At 43.3% G+C, this 13,515-nt stretch overlaps 1 protein-coding gene across 1 annotated transcript; it reads right to left on the bottom strand.

Moving 5' to 3' along the window:
- Positions 1-7,088: 7,088 nt before the first annotated feature.
- On the bottom strand, positions 7,089-8,021 carry LOC141134774 (olfactory receptor 5P81-like). Its single transcript, XM_073624211.1, has one exon. It carries the CDS (start codon positions 8,019-8,021, stop codon positions 7,089-7,091), a length of 933 nt encoding a protein of 310 aa, XP_073480312.1.
- Between the last annotated feature and the right edge of the window lie 5,494 nt (positions 8,022-13,515).

Genomic DNA, 13,515 nt, shown 5'->3' with positions numbered 1-13,515 from the left:
AACATTTGAAAAAAAAAAATTAAACTTACCTAAACCCTTGTTGCTAGGCAGTCTTCCTAATCTGCCTCTTCCTATTCCGCGGCGTGTTCTGCTCCTCGGTGAGCGGCCCCGTTTTCTTCTGGGAACAGTGTGTGTTACCAGAACACCACAGGGCCATTCACAGAGTGCCGCGCCTCGCCGCGCCGCGCAGTAGGAAACTGGCAGTGAAGCCGCAAGGCCCCACTGCCTGTTTCCCTTACTTAGGATGGCAGTGCCGGGACCCGAGAGCCGAGGGACGGGTCGGCCGCGGGCGGTGACATCGCGGGCACCCAGGACAGGTAAGTACCTTTTTAAAGTCAGCAACTACAGTGTTAGTAGCTGCTGACTTTTAAATTTTTTTTTCAGGGACGGAATCCCGCTTTAAGGAGGAGTGATAAATATTTAAATGGTTACACTAGCACAGGATGGTACTGTGGGTGTATGTATATCTAGTACAAGGTGCTACATCCTAATATTAGCAATATATATCTTTGAAATGAAAACCTGGACTTTATAGGCACCAATAGTAAAAGCAAAAAGTATTTTATTAGTAACAATTCACATATAATATAAAAAGACCATTAAAAAACATTGCTGCAATATTATACAATTTTATATAGACATCTCCAACTCCAGTCAATGACACACAAGGTCATAGACTGTGACGGCTGGGATAGAATGTTGTAATGCTAGGTAAGCTTTACATGTTTCGCAGTAAGCCTCTTCAGCAGCTTATTTATATTTTTCTGAATGAAATAAAAAAATCGATTACGCCAACGTTTGTTACAGAGAGGATATAGGAAATCGCTCTTGCGGAAAGCCTATAATAAGGCGCTCAAACAAACTCGTAATTCATTGCTATATGAATCTAATGCCGCGTACACACGATCGGGATTTTGGTCAGAAAAAGATATGATGGCTTTTTCCGATGGGATTCCGCTCAAGCTTGGCTTGCATACACACAGTCACACAAAAGTTCGCTGAGCTTTCGACCGTCAAGAACGCGGTGACGTACAACACTACGATGAGCCGAGAAAATTAAGTTCGATGCTTCCGAGCATGCATCAAATTGTTTCCGAGCATGCTTAGGAATTTTGCGCATCGGAATTGCTACAGACGATCGCATTTTCTGATAGGAACTTTTTCCGACCAAAAAATTGAGAACCTGCTCACAATTTTTTGCTGGCTGGAATTCGGCCAGCAAAAGTCCGATGGAGCATACACACGGTCACGTTTTCCAACCAAAAGCTCTCATCGGTCTTTTGCTGGCCGAATTTACGATCGTGTGTACGCCGCGTTAGACAGATCATGCTCCCACTGTTAAATTTATTATGAATTTTTCTGGCCAGCAACAACTTAGGCATATTCTGTCAAATCATTGCCATCTTCTTTATGATGATTCTACTCTTAAAAAGTACATCCATGATCACCCAGACATTGTTTTCAGACGTGCCATTACGCCCCTACCTCGAGACAAAAAATTAATACCAATGGGAAATACAGGTGGGGCAAGTGTGCTCATTGTCCCTGGGTATCCACAGGCTTCCGTTTCACACTCCATATTGGGGAAATTTTCCATCCCAGATTTCGGGCGGACTGTGGCCCACAGGGCCTAGTCTATTTAATGATCTGCCAATGTGGAGCATTTGACGTTGGCAAGACCAGCCACCAACTTAGGCAGAGATTGAATGACCATATACACTATTCTATGAATGGAAAAATGCTCACTCCTGTGAGCAGACACCTAGATTTATATCATAAATGTAATACATCCCTAGCCACCTTCTTTGTCCTGGAAGTGATTCCACAGGATCCCAGAGGAGGTGACTGAGATAGAAAGATTTTGCAATGAGAAACCAGGTAGATAGAGCACCTCAATGCCACCTATCCACCTGGAATCAATGAAGTCCAGTCATACAGGCCATTTTTATGAGTCTGTATGGTTGATATCTTCAGAGTTTATACATATCTGCCAGTTCATTAGGAAGGGATATACATTTATATGTATGGTAGAAGGTTTAATAGTGTCGGTAGCGGGAAGGGATTATGTCTAGTAAGGGATTCATATGCAAAAAATTGAATATTTTTGACTATGTTTGTTTCTCTTTCAAAAAATGTATGCTTATGCATTAATGTGTTGTTGATTAATGTGCTGTTTAAATACATAGCACACTATACTATATATATTGTTTGTATTGACCATTGCCAGTTTGGGGCTTTGGGGCTAGATGTGCGGCCAGGTAGCTGCAGTCTCCATGTTTGACGTCCGTGGTCTTACTGTGGGTCTGGATAGACTGTGGCGTGTGGAGGGCACACTTGGGGGAGCTCTCCTCTGGTTATACCTCCCTTAGGGCGCTTTAGCAACATCTTCGCACTATGAGCCATCGGCCGCTTCCCTGGGTCATCTGCCCAGGAGCGTGCGCTGACGTGGGACGGGCGGAGGCCTCACCAGGGGGAGCTCTCTCCTGGCTGTGCCTCCTCTTAAGGTGCTGGATGCGTAGTTCCCGCTTGATGGGCTAGTGGGCAATACCATTGGCCACCCACGCAGGTGCGCGAGGAATGTGCGCGCGCACCCTTACCTGGCCCGGTCAGGTGATGCGGAAGTCATTGACACTGCTCCCCTGATTGGGACACATATATAAGGCTCTGACTGTGAGCCTTATACTGTGGAAGATTTCTCTACCATGCTCCCGCGTCCGGGTTCACGCCCTTATGACTTGTCTAAGGTATGTACTGCAGAGTTATGCCTCGTACACACGGTCGGATTCTCCGACGGAAAATGTTCGATGGGAGCCTTTTGTCGGAAATTCCGACTGTTGGTAAGCTCCATCAGACAGTCTCCATCGGAATTTCCGTCGCAAAAAATTTGAGATCTGGATCTCAAATTTTCCGACAACAAAATTGTCGGAAATTCCGATCGTGTGTACACAATTCCAACGCATAAAGTGCCACGCATGCTCGGAATCAAGCAGAAGAGCCGCACTAGCTATTGAACTTCATTTTTCTCGGCTCGTCGTATGTGTTGTATGTTACCGCGTTTTTGGCGTTCGCAATTTCCGACCAACTTTGTGTGACCGTGTGTATGCAAGGCAAGCTTCAGCCAACATCCGTCGGAAAAAATCCATGGATTTTGTTGTCGGAATGTGCGATCGTGTGTACGAGGCATAACAATGACTTCTCAGTGTATTAGCTCATTAGATTATGTAGGAGACACTGTTATGTGGTTTCTGCTCTCTCCTATTGCATTTATAGGCTTCCTAATTGAAACACTGTCTATTGGAATGGTCTTTGTATAGATGTTGGGATATTTTGGTGATTAGTTATAATTGTGGCACAGATCTCTGGCCCGTGATTGAACAATTCCTTACCAATTAACATCATTGCATCTAATCTTATAATCTAACACCACTAGGTGAGGTGAAACCTAATTCCCCCCTTCCCTTTCCTTTCCTCCTTACTTGCATTATATATTAAAAACTATTGTTGGTACATTATCCATATTATAGTTATCTTATATCTATACTGGTTTATTCTACACTCTTTTAGACATATATCCAAGCTGATAAACGCGCCTTATCTGTTTTTAGTGAGATGCATGTACTCTGAGGAGCTATCATGTGCTGTATACTCACTGACATCTATCATAGGTAGGTTTACTGCTGCATTTATTGGTACACGCTTGGGTAGCATATTGAAGGCTAAGCCCCGGTGCAGGATTTAGCAGCGATATGTTTGGTGGTAGTCTCTGTCCTGTCTTACACTTTTTTAGGAATATCACCCTTGGCGTGATAGTTTATTATATTTTGTAACTTTAACCACTTGCTTATTGGGCACTTAAACCCGCTGTCACACTTTGAATGACAATTGCGCGGTCATACAACACTGTACCCAAATAAAATTTTTATCATTGTTTTCCCCACAAATATAGCTTTCTTTTGGTGGTATTTGATCACCTCTGGGTTTTTTATTCTTTGTTAAAAAAATGAAAAAAGACCGAAAATTTTGATAAAAAAATACAAAACAGTTTTATATTATGTTATAAAATTTTGCAAACAGGTAGTTTTTCTCCTTCATAGATATACGCTGATGAGGCTGTACTGATGGGTACTGATAGGCTGCATTGATGTGCAATGATAAGGCAGTACTGGTGGGAACTCATAGGCGACACTGGTGGGCACTAAGATGTGGCACTGAGAGGTGGCACTGATGGGTGACACTGATGGTCATTGATAGGTGGCACTGAATGGCACTGATAGCTGGCACTAATGGGCACTGATAGCTGGCACTGATGGGCACTGATAGGTGGCCGTGATGGGCACTGATGGGTGGCAGTGATGGGCACTGGTAGAAGACACTGATACACAGCACTGCTAGGAGGCACTGATGAGGCATTGATTGGCACCACTGGTGGGCATTGATAGGTGGCACTCGTGGGCATTGAGAGTTGGCACTGATTGGTGGCACTGATATACCCTTGTGGGCACTGATATGCACTGTATGGGCACTGGCAGGCGGCACTGGTGGGCACAGATGAGGCGGCTGTGCCTCTTCCTCTTCGGGACCGATGTCCCTTACACAGAAGCCGGTGATCAGCTGATTACCGATCTTCTGTTTACATCACGTGATCAGCTGTCATTTGCTGACAGTTGATCACGTGGTGGTCTGTGATTACCCGAGTCTCACTGACTCAGTGATCACAGCGTGATTTTTTATATTACATGTGAATTGTTACCACTAAAAAAAAACTTTTTGCTTTTACTATTGGTGCCTATAAAGTCCATGTTTTCATTTCAAAGATAAATAGGGGGGAGTGGGCTACCCCCAGACATACCTGCTCTCAATCTACCCATTATTATATATGTGCTCCTACTATGAAGGCTCTCAACATGTATAGAGTTAGAACTGCAGATAATACTAAAATGCCTTGATGTAGCCTCTGAAGCTTACACATGTATTTGCAAATGTGTGCAAACTAAACCCCTGTTTCTAACATGAACTGTCGGACAGGACAATTCGGTTTGTTGCAGGTTGGCTGCTAAGTTGAGCTTTGATGTTTTTCTTGTTGCTTGACATGGGTCGCCTTTCCATGTGCTCTTTGCTGTTAAGGCCAGTTATAGATTGGGTTAGTTGCTGTTTGTTTGTACAATAAACCTAAGCCTTAATGATTGGGCCCTTGTGCATAACCCCCAGAATACTATGAATATCAACTCCGCACAGACTCTATCATTGGTGCAAACAAAATCTATACCTAAACCGATCCCTATGGCTTGAAGCTCTTATCCTTTTACTCCACATAAAGGACTCTTCCAGGGACCCTATAGGTGTTCCACAAGGCATTAAAGAGCTACCAAATATCAGCAATCATCTGATTTATTTGGAACCTCATAGGCCAGCAGTCAATCACCCTAACTCTGGAACAGTACAATAATAGCAGACAATGTTTTACTGAAACTGCTTAGCCGGGTTGCCTGAGCAGCTTCCTAGTTCTCTGAGCTCCTGCTTGAGTAGTGTTTAATGTAATCAGTGTCTGACTTCCTGTGCACCGACTCCAGCTTCGTCTTCTGTTTGTGCTTGTCTGCCACCCACCCTGACCTCGGCTTGTTTCTCGGATCCTCTTCTGTCTGCTGCCATCTGTACTCTGCATACGTGACTGGTCTCTGTATTGTCAGCTGGGCATATCTGGGCGCCACAACCTGGTTCCAGCTTGCTGCAAGTCCGTCCCCACCACCAGGGCCCCTGGTGAAAAAGCAGGCTGGGGCTTAGGCTCTGTATTCTGGGGAGCCCCGGGTTGGCGTTCTACAAGGGCTCACTACCGCTTAAACCTGACATGGCTAGTGTAATAAAGTGTTGTGTGTTGTGGAACTGTTCAAAATGACACAGCAGGTAGTCAGCATTGGCCCATGCTGAAGATGTCCAAATCTCTTTCAGATCAAAAATATGTATTAAATGAGTTAAACCACCCATATATGGGCTACTCTAGCATCAGAAGATGAAAAATGTAGATAATTAAAGCCAAAGGTAGAACAATGTGTCCCTGGTCCTGCAGCCTCACATGACATCTCCAAAGAGGCTGCAGGACCAGGAACATAGGGTGACCAGATGGCGAGCCAGTGGGTGAACTTGGTGCATCATCAGGAGATAGCTGCCTGAAATGGAAATAGGTAGTCAGTTGAAGAGGACCAAGATGGTGGTGCAGGACCTGGGCTATATCACCCAAACAGTGGATCACAACAGAACAATGCTGTATTCACTGTGCAGGTTAGTACGTATTTCAAAGCTTACCTTGCAGTTTGGTTAAGTCGTGTTGCCTGAGCAACGTCCTAGTTCTCTGAGATCCCGTTTGCCTAGTGTTTTGTATATTCAGCATCTGACTTCCTGTGTATCGACTCAAGCTTTGTCTTCTGTTTGTGCTTGGCTGCCACTCACCCTGACCTTGACTTGTTTCCTGGGTCCTCTTCTGTCTCCTGCCATTTGTATTCTGCATATGCGACTGGTCTCTGGGCATACCTGGATAAAGCTTGCTGTAAGTTTATCCCCACCTTCAGGGACCATAGTAAAGAAGCAGGCTGGGGCTTAGGCTCTATTTTCGGGGGAACCCTGGATTGGATTTCTACAAGGGCTCACTACCACTGAAACCTGACATGGTTACTGTAATAAAGTGTTGTGTGTTGTGGTACTATTCAAAATGACACAACAGGTAGTCAGCTTTGGCCTATGATGAAGATGTCCAAATCTCTTTCAGATCAAAATTATGTATTAAATGAGTCAAACCACCCATATATGGGCTACTGTAGCAGCACAGAATGAAAAATGTAGATGATTAAAGCCCAAGGTAAATCGATATGTCCCTGGTCCTGCAGCATTACATCACATCTCCAAAAGTGGCTGCAGGACCAGGAACATAGAGTGACCAGAGGGCGAGCCAGAGGGTTGACTTGGTGCATCATCAGGAGCTAGCTGCGTGAAATGGAAAAAGGTAGCCAGTTGAAGAGGAACAAGATGGCTCTGCAATTCAGGTAAGTGGGGAAAAAAACACATGGGGAGGTTAAGTTATGAACTTTAAAGTTGCTTTATTTCTTGACCTTAAACTCAGCCAGCACTTTTTGTAGAGCGCTCTTGATTTCATGGTTTCTCAAGCTGTATATGATTGGATTCATCAATGGAGACACCACAGTGTACAAGAGGGATCTATATTTATTTGTGCTTGTTGACCTATCACGGACCACATACACAATGATTATTGTTCCATAATAAGCACAAACCATGGACAAATGGGTACCACAAGTGGAAAAGGCTTTTCTTCGCCCAAAGGTGGAAGATATCCTCAGAATAGTGACTACGATGCAGATGTATGTAATAATAATAACAGCAAATGGAAAAACAAATGTGAAGAGTGAAATAATAAAGTCATGCAGCATAAACGCAGAAGTGTCTGAGGTGGCCAATTCAACTACTGGGCTGAAATCACAGAAAAAGTGGTCTATAGAATTCAGTCCACAGTAATTCATTTGAAATAACTCAATCACTTCACTTGATAGTAAAATAATAACTAAGACCCACAAGCCAATGATCAGTGGAGAAATTACATGGGAGTTCATAAGGGATGAATACCGTAATGGGTTGCAGATGGCCAAATACCGATCGTAGGACATGACAGCAATAAGAAAACTTTGCAAACAACCAAAAATAGCAAAACAGTAAAGCTGAATAATGCAGCCAACCAGTGATATTTCTCCTTCATCTTTGACAATAATGTCCAGTGTCATGGGCACCACACTGGTGGTCATTAGGACATCAGTTGTAGCCAAGTGCTTGAGAAAGAGGTACATTGGAATTTTAAGTTGATCAACAGTTGACACTAAAATAATGATTAAAGTATTTCCAGTGAATATCAGCATGTAGGTTAGTAGAAATAAGATAAAAAATGGAATTTTAAATGTATAAAGACCTCGAAATCCAAGTAGTTTTACGTATGTGATCTGAGTCTGGTTAATCGCACACATTTTTTTTTCTTGAAATTATTTTCAAGCCCCTGTGTAATGAGTTTTGTTCCTAAATATATTGCATGCAGAAAAAAAGAAAAATAACAATAATTGAAATTAAATAAATAAATAAAATAAATTGCAAAACTTACCTCCACTGCGCAGTTAGTTTTGCACTGCGTGGCCCCAAACCTTGTCTTCTGGGGTCAACCAGCGGCACTCGCGGCTCCTCCACGTATTGGTAAACCCCCTGGGGGAAGTGCTCCCGCCCTGGGGGAAGTGCCTTGCGGGCACGCTCCTGTGTCCAGCATTTGCGTGCATAGACACAGAGTGCCAGACTCGGCCCCGCCCCTCGGCACCCACGTCATTGGATTTGATTGACAGCAACGGGAGCCAATGGCTGCGCTGCTATCAATCTATCCAATCAAGAGCCGAGAACCCTGGGCAGAGAGGTAGAGCGAGTCTCCGCCGAGGGAACGAACTGGCTCAGGTGAGTAAAACGGGGGGGCTGGTCAGTGTCAGAAGTTTTTCACCTTAATGCATAGGATACATTAAGGTGAAAAAACATGAGGGTTTACAACCCCTTTAACCACTTCCCCTCTCAACCCTGTACACCCCATATGGACCACAGCATTTTTTTTCTTTTCTGCTATAGACCTGGTTATTTGACAATAGCTCTGTCATGATTTAAGTAATACATACTGTATATTGTTTTTTTAAGGACAAACAAGGTTTTCTTTGTGTGATAATGCATCAGTGGTGTCGTTGGAAGGAAAATGTTGTTGTGCTGGTGGTGTCACCAGAAGAAACAAATGTTCTATGTGTGTGGGGTCACCAGAAGGAAAAAAATTCCCCTGCATTGGTGACATCACTGGAAGAAAAAAAGCTTCTGTGCTGGTGGTGTCACTAGAGGAAAAAATGTCCCTCCATCAGTAGTGTAACTGGAAGGAAAAATGTCCTAATGTCCTAATGTCAGTGGTGCTACTGGAAGAAAAAAAAAAATGTTCCTGCATTGGTGCAGTCACTGGACAGAAAAGTGTCCCTGTGTTGGTAGCGTCACTCGAAGACAAAAAAGTCCCAGTGTCTGTAGTGTGACTGGAAAGAGTCAGTCTAAGAAGCGTGGATCACTCTTCGTAGGGCATTTGCCAGGCAGTGATAAGAAAAAAAGGAGTATGCATTTAGGAAAGTGATGGAGAACTTTGGCACCCCAGATGTTTTGAAACTACATTGCCCATAACGCTCAACTACACTGCAGAGTGCATGAGCATCATGGGAAACGTAGTTTCAAAACATCTGGGGTGCCAAGGTTCACCATCACTGATCTAGCAGAAGACCTTTAAAAAAATACTCACATCCCTTAAATGTTAAGTTTTGGGGATATTTACTCACTTGATTTCCCGGAAGGTTTTATCCCCTTCATAACCAGACCATTTCTTGCTACTCAGCACTGTATTTCTTTAACTGGCAACTGCGCAGTCATGCAATGCTGTACCCAAATTAAATTTGTATCATTTTTTTTCACACACATAGAGCTTTCTTTTGGTGGTATTTGACCACCACTCGGATTTTTAATTACCATATGTACTCGAGTATAAGCCGACTTTTTCAGCACATTTTTTATGCTGAAAAAGGCCCCCCCTCAGCTTATACTCGAGTGAGGGTCTCCCACTGTGTCATGCAGTCTTAACTGTTCGGCGGCTGTCCACTGTAACAAAGCCCCACCTCCTCATCCTTGTCCGTGATAGACGGAACACTGAACACTGATACAATGCTGGGAAACTGAATCAGTGTTCCGTCTATCACTGACGAGGAGGAGGCTTTGTTACAGTGGACGGCCACCGAACAGTTAAGATTGCATGACACAGCGGGAGACTGTTTTGGTTATCAAAGGTACAGGTTGGCACAGTGAGGCTGCAAATGGGCACAGTGAGGCTGCAGATGGGCACAGTGAGGCTTCAAATGGGCACAGTGAGGCTGCAGATGAGCACAGTGAGGGTGCAGATGGGCACTGATGATACAGGTGGGCTCAGTGAGGCTGCAGATGGGCACAGTGAGGCTGCAGATGGGCACAGTGAGGCTGCAGATGGGCATTATTTACCCAGTAGCTGCTGCATTTCCCACCCTAGGCTTATACTTGAGTCAATACGTTTTCCCATTTTTTTTGTGGTAAAATTAGGTGCGTCGGCTTATATTTGGGAAGACTTACACTTGAGTATATACGGTATATAAAAAAAAAAAGACAAACAATTGTGAAAAAAACAATATTTTCTAATTACTGTTATAAAACATTTCTAATTAAAAAAAAATTGTCTTCATAAATTAAGGTCAGAAATGTATTCTGCTACATGTCTTAGGTAAAAGGAAAATACCAATAAGTGAAAATTAATTGGTATGTGAAAAGGTTATATTATCTAAAAACTATGGTATATATTGTATACTGGAATTTACACAGCTATAGACATTATACTAGTAATGACGGTGATCAGCGACTTATAGTGGGACTGTGATAAGGTGATGGGCAATCTAGCGCTACCTGACACTACCTGGGAGGGTCACTAACTAACAATGATGTCGCTTGTGACACTAATATAGTGATCAATGATAATTCTGTACACTGTACTAATCACACTGGCTGGGAAGGGGGTTATTATTTAGTGGCAATTGAGGGGTTAGCTGTGTGCCCAACAATATGTAACATGCTTTTACTTTCTGATCTGACTGTTTTTTCTCCCTGCTTTTAAGGGAGAAGAAACAACCAGATTGCTGTTCACAGTACCCAGAGCTCTGCGTTTTTTTACAACAGAACTCTGTGTGTGTGTGATTGGACACAGCCGATCAGCTGACAAAATCATTGGCTTAAATCAGTTACCAAACTTGTGCTGTGTCCAATCACAGGAGAGGTTGGCAGGGAGCACACGTATGTGCGCCGTCAGACCCAGGAAGAAAGAGACGTCTTACAGGTTTCTGATTGTGTCCGCACCTGCCGCCCACTCGCAGTATATTTATTGTGAGCAGTCAGCAGGTAGTTAAAGCAGAGCTCCACCCAAAAGGGAAAGTTCCACTTTAAGGACTCATTCCCTGCTCCTCTTGAATAATTGGCAGCGATCAGAAACAGAGGTTCTCCTCCCTCCCCCCTGCAGTCTTCTGGGACACCGACAGGTCCCAGAAGACTGCATCCGCCATTCACGATGCACATGCACAGTGGGCACCCAGCTGTAAAGCTGCAAGCTGTCACCTCCGGGTGCCCATAGTGAAGATCCATCTAGATAAAGAAAGGCCCGTAGACGTGGTGTATCTGAATTTTGCAAAAGCATTTGACACAGTTCCCCATAAATGTTTACTGTACAAAATAAGGTCCGTTGGCATGGACCATAGGGTGAGTACTGAAAACTGGCTACAAGGGCGAGTTCAGAGGGTGGTGATAAATGGGGAGTACTCAGAATGGTCAGGGGTGGGTAGTGGGGTTCCCCAGGGTTCTGTGCTGGGACCAATCCTATTTAATTGTGTGGCTTTTATAATCAAGTCCAATCAGTATAATCAAACACAGCTGGACTCAAATGGAGGCGTAGAACCATCTCAAGGATGATAAGAAGAAATGGACAGCACCTGAGTTAAATATATGAGTGTAACAGCAAAGGGTCTGAATACTTAGGGCCATGTGATATTTCAGTTTTTCTTTTTTAATAAATCTGCAAAAATGTCAACAATTCTGTGTTTTTCTGTCAATATGGGGTGCTGTGTGTACATTAATGAGGAAAAAAAATGAACTTAAATGATTTTAGCAAATGGCTGCAATATAACAAAGAGTGAAAAATTTAAGGGGGTCTGAATACTTTCCGTCCCCACTGTATATTAATGTGAAGTATATAGGTGAGATATAAATCAAAATAAGGTATGATAGCGAAGTAAGGTAAAGTAGATAAGGCCTAAAGTCATCAGAAAGTTACCAGTTAATTACCTCAAACCAAGCCATATATCACAAAGAAAATTGGTATCAAATTATAAAAAGCAAAAAAAAAACCCATAAAAAACACAAGTGCAACAAAGTCCAAAAAAAAAAAAAAATATATATATATATATATATATATATATATATATATATATATATATATATATATACACCCAAAAATACTGGTGGAAACAATAAAAAAAAAAAAACAAAATTAAAAAGTAAAAGAAGGTGAAGCTCCAAAGTGGCCAAGTGTCCAAAGTAATCAGGTGACTCTTGTGTTCGGTAAATCAAGTGACTTCTGTGCTCCCCCTGATGGGTCCCCACTCACCAGCTCCTTGTACCCCTACAGGGGTAATGGGCATGTATGGATGGTGTCCCTTGGAGGCTCTGCTCGCTGTCCGTCTGTAGTCTATAGGGCCTCTGCAGCTCACTTCACACGGCTAGGGTATCCAGAGGTCTCACCAGTCACTTTCCCAAAGATTCGTTTGTCAGCTTATCAGGGATGGATCCACATAGAAAAAGATAGGGCTCTCATTGTGTAGTATTTAAGAAAACTTTTATTTAAAATAAAATTAAAAACAAAAGCAAAAACTTTCCATCAAAGAGGGGAAGGCTAAGTATACACAATGAAAAGCAATGTGTAGGGACAGCCGGTTTGCAGTTTGCGTTCCAACTGCGTTCCCAACCTCTACTTCCATACCAGAAACTAGGCACTTGCATCATTTCCGGTATCCAGAATATTGGCATGCATTAAAAAAGGGATCAACTCCAGGGATAAAGTGATAATTCGTCCGCTCTACAAGACTCTGGTCCAGCTGCACCTGGAGTATGCTGTCCAGTTCTGGGCACCAGTCCTCCAGAAATATGTACTGGAAATGGAGTACAGAAAAGGGCAACAAAGCTAATAAAGTGTCTGGAGGATCTTAGTTATGAGGAGAAGTTGTGAGCACTGAACTTATTCTCTCTGGAGAAGAGATGCTTGAGAGGGGATGTGATTTCAATATACAAACACCGTACTGGTGACCCCACAATAGGGATAAAACTTTTCAGAGAAAGGGAATTTAATAAGACTCGTGGCCAAAATTAGAAGAAAAGTGGTTAAACTATGTAGAGGGTTCTTTACTTTTATGCCTCGTACACATGGTCCGATTTTCCGACGGGAAATGCTGGATGTGAGCTTGTTGTCGGAAAGTCCGACCGTGTGTACGCTCCATCGAACGTTTGCTGTCGGACTTTCCGCCAACAAATGTTTCTTACCAGGTTCTCAAATTTTGTTGTCGGAAAGTCGGATCGTGTGTACACAAGTCCATCGCACAAAAGTTCCGCGCATGCTCTGAATTTAAGCAGTAGGAGCCACACTGGCTATTGAACTTCCTTTTTCTCGGCTCGTCGTACGTCTCGTACGCCACCGCGTTCCCACGTTCGGAATTGTTGGCCAACATTTTTGTGACCGTGTGTATTCAAGACAAGTTTGAGCCAACAACCTTTGAACAAAAATCCATGGTTTCTTTGGCGGAAAGTCCGATCGTGTGTACGGGGCATAAGAGCGGCAAGGATGTGGAA

Source organism: Aquarana catesbeiana, linkage group LG03 (assembly GCF_042186555.1).
Source record: "Aquarana catesbeiana isolate 2022-GZ linkage group LG03, ASM4218655v1, whole genome shotgun sequence".
Lineage (NCBI taxonomy): Eukaryota > Metazoa > Chordata > Amphibia > Anura > Ranidae > Aquarana > Aquarana catesbeiana.
This window is presented reverse-complemented; position numbering and strand designations above follow the sequence as displayed.

What these genes read in the sequence shown, in the direction of transcription:
- LOC141134774 (XM_073624211.1), bottom strand. Translation starts at nt 8,021, where the DNA reads ATGTGTGCGATTAACCAGACTCAGATCACATACGTAAAACTACTTGGA.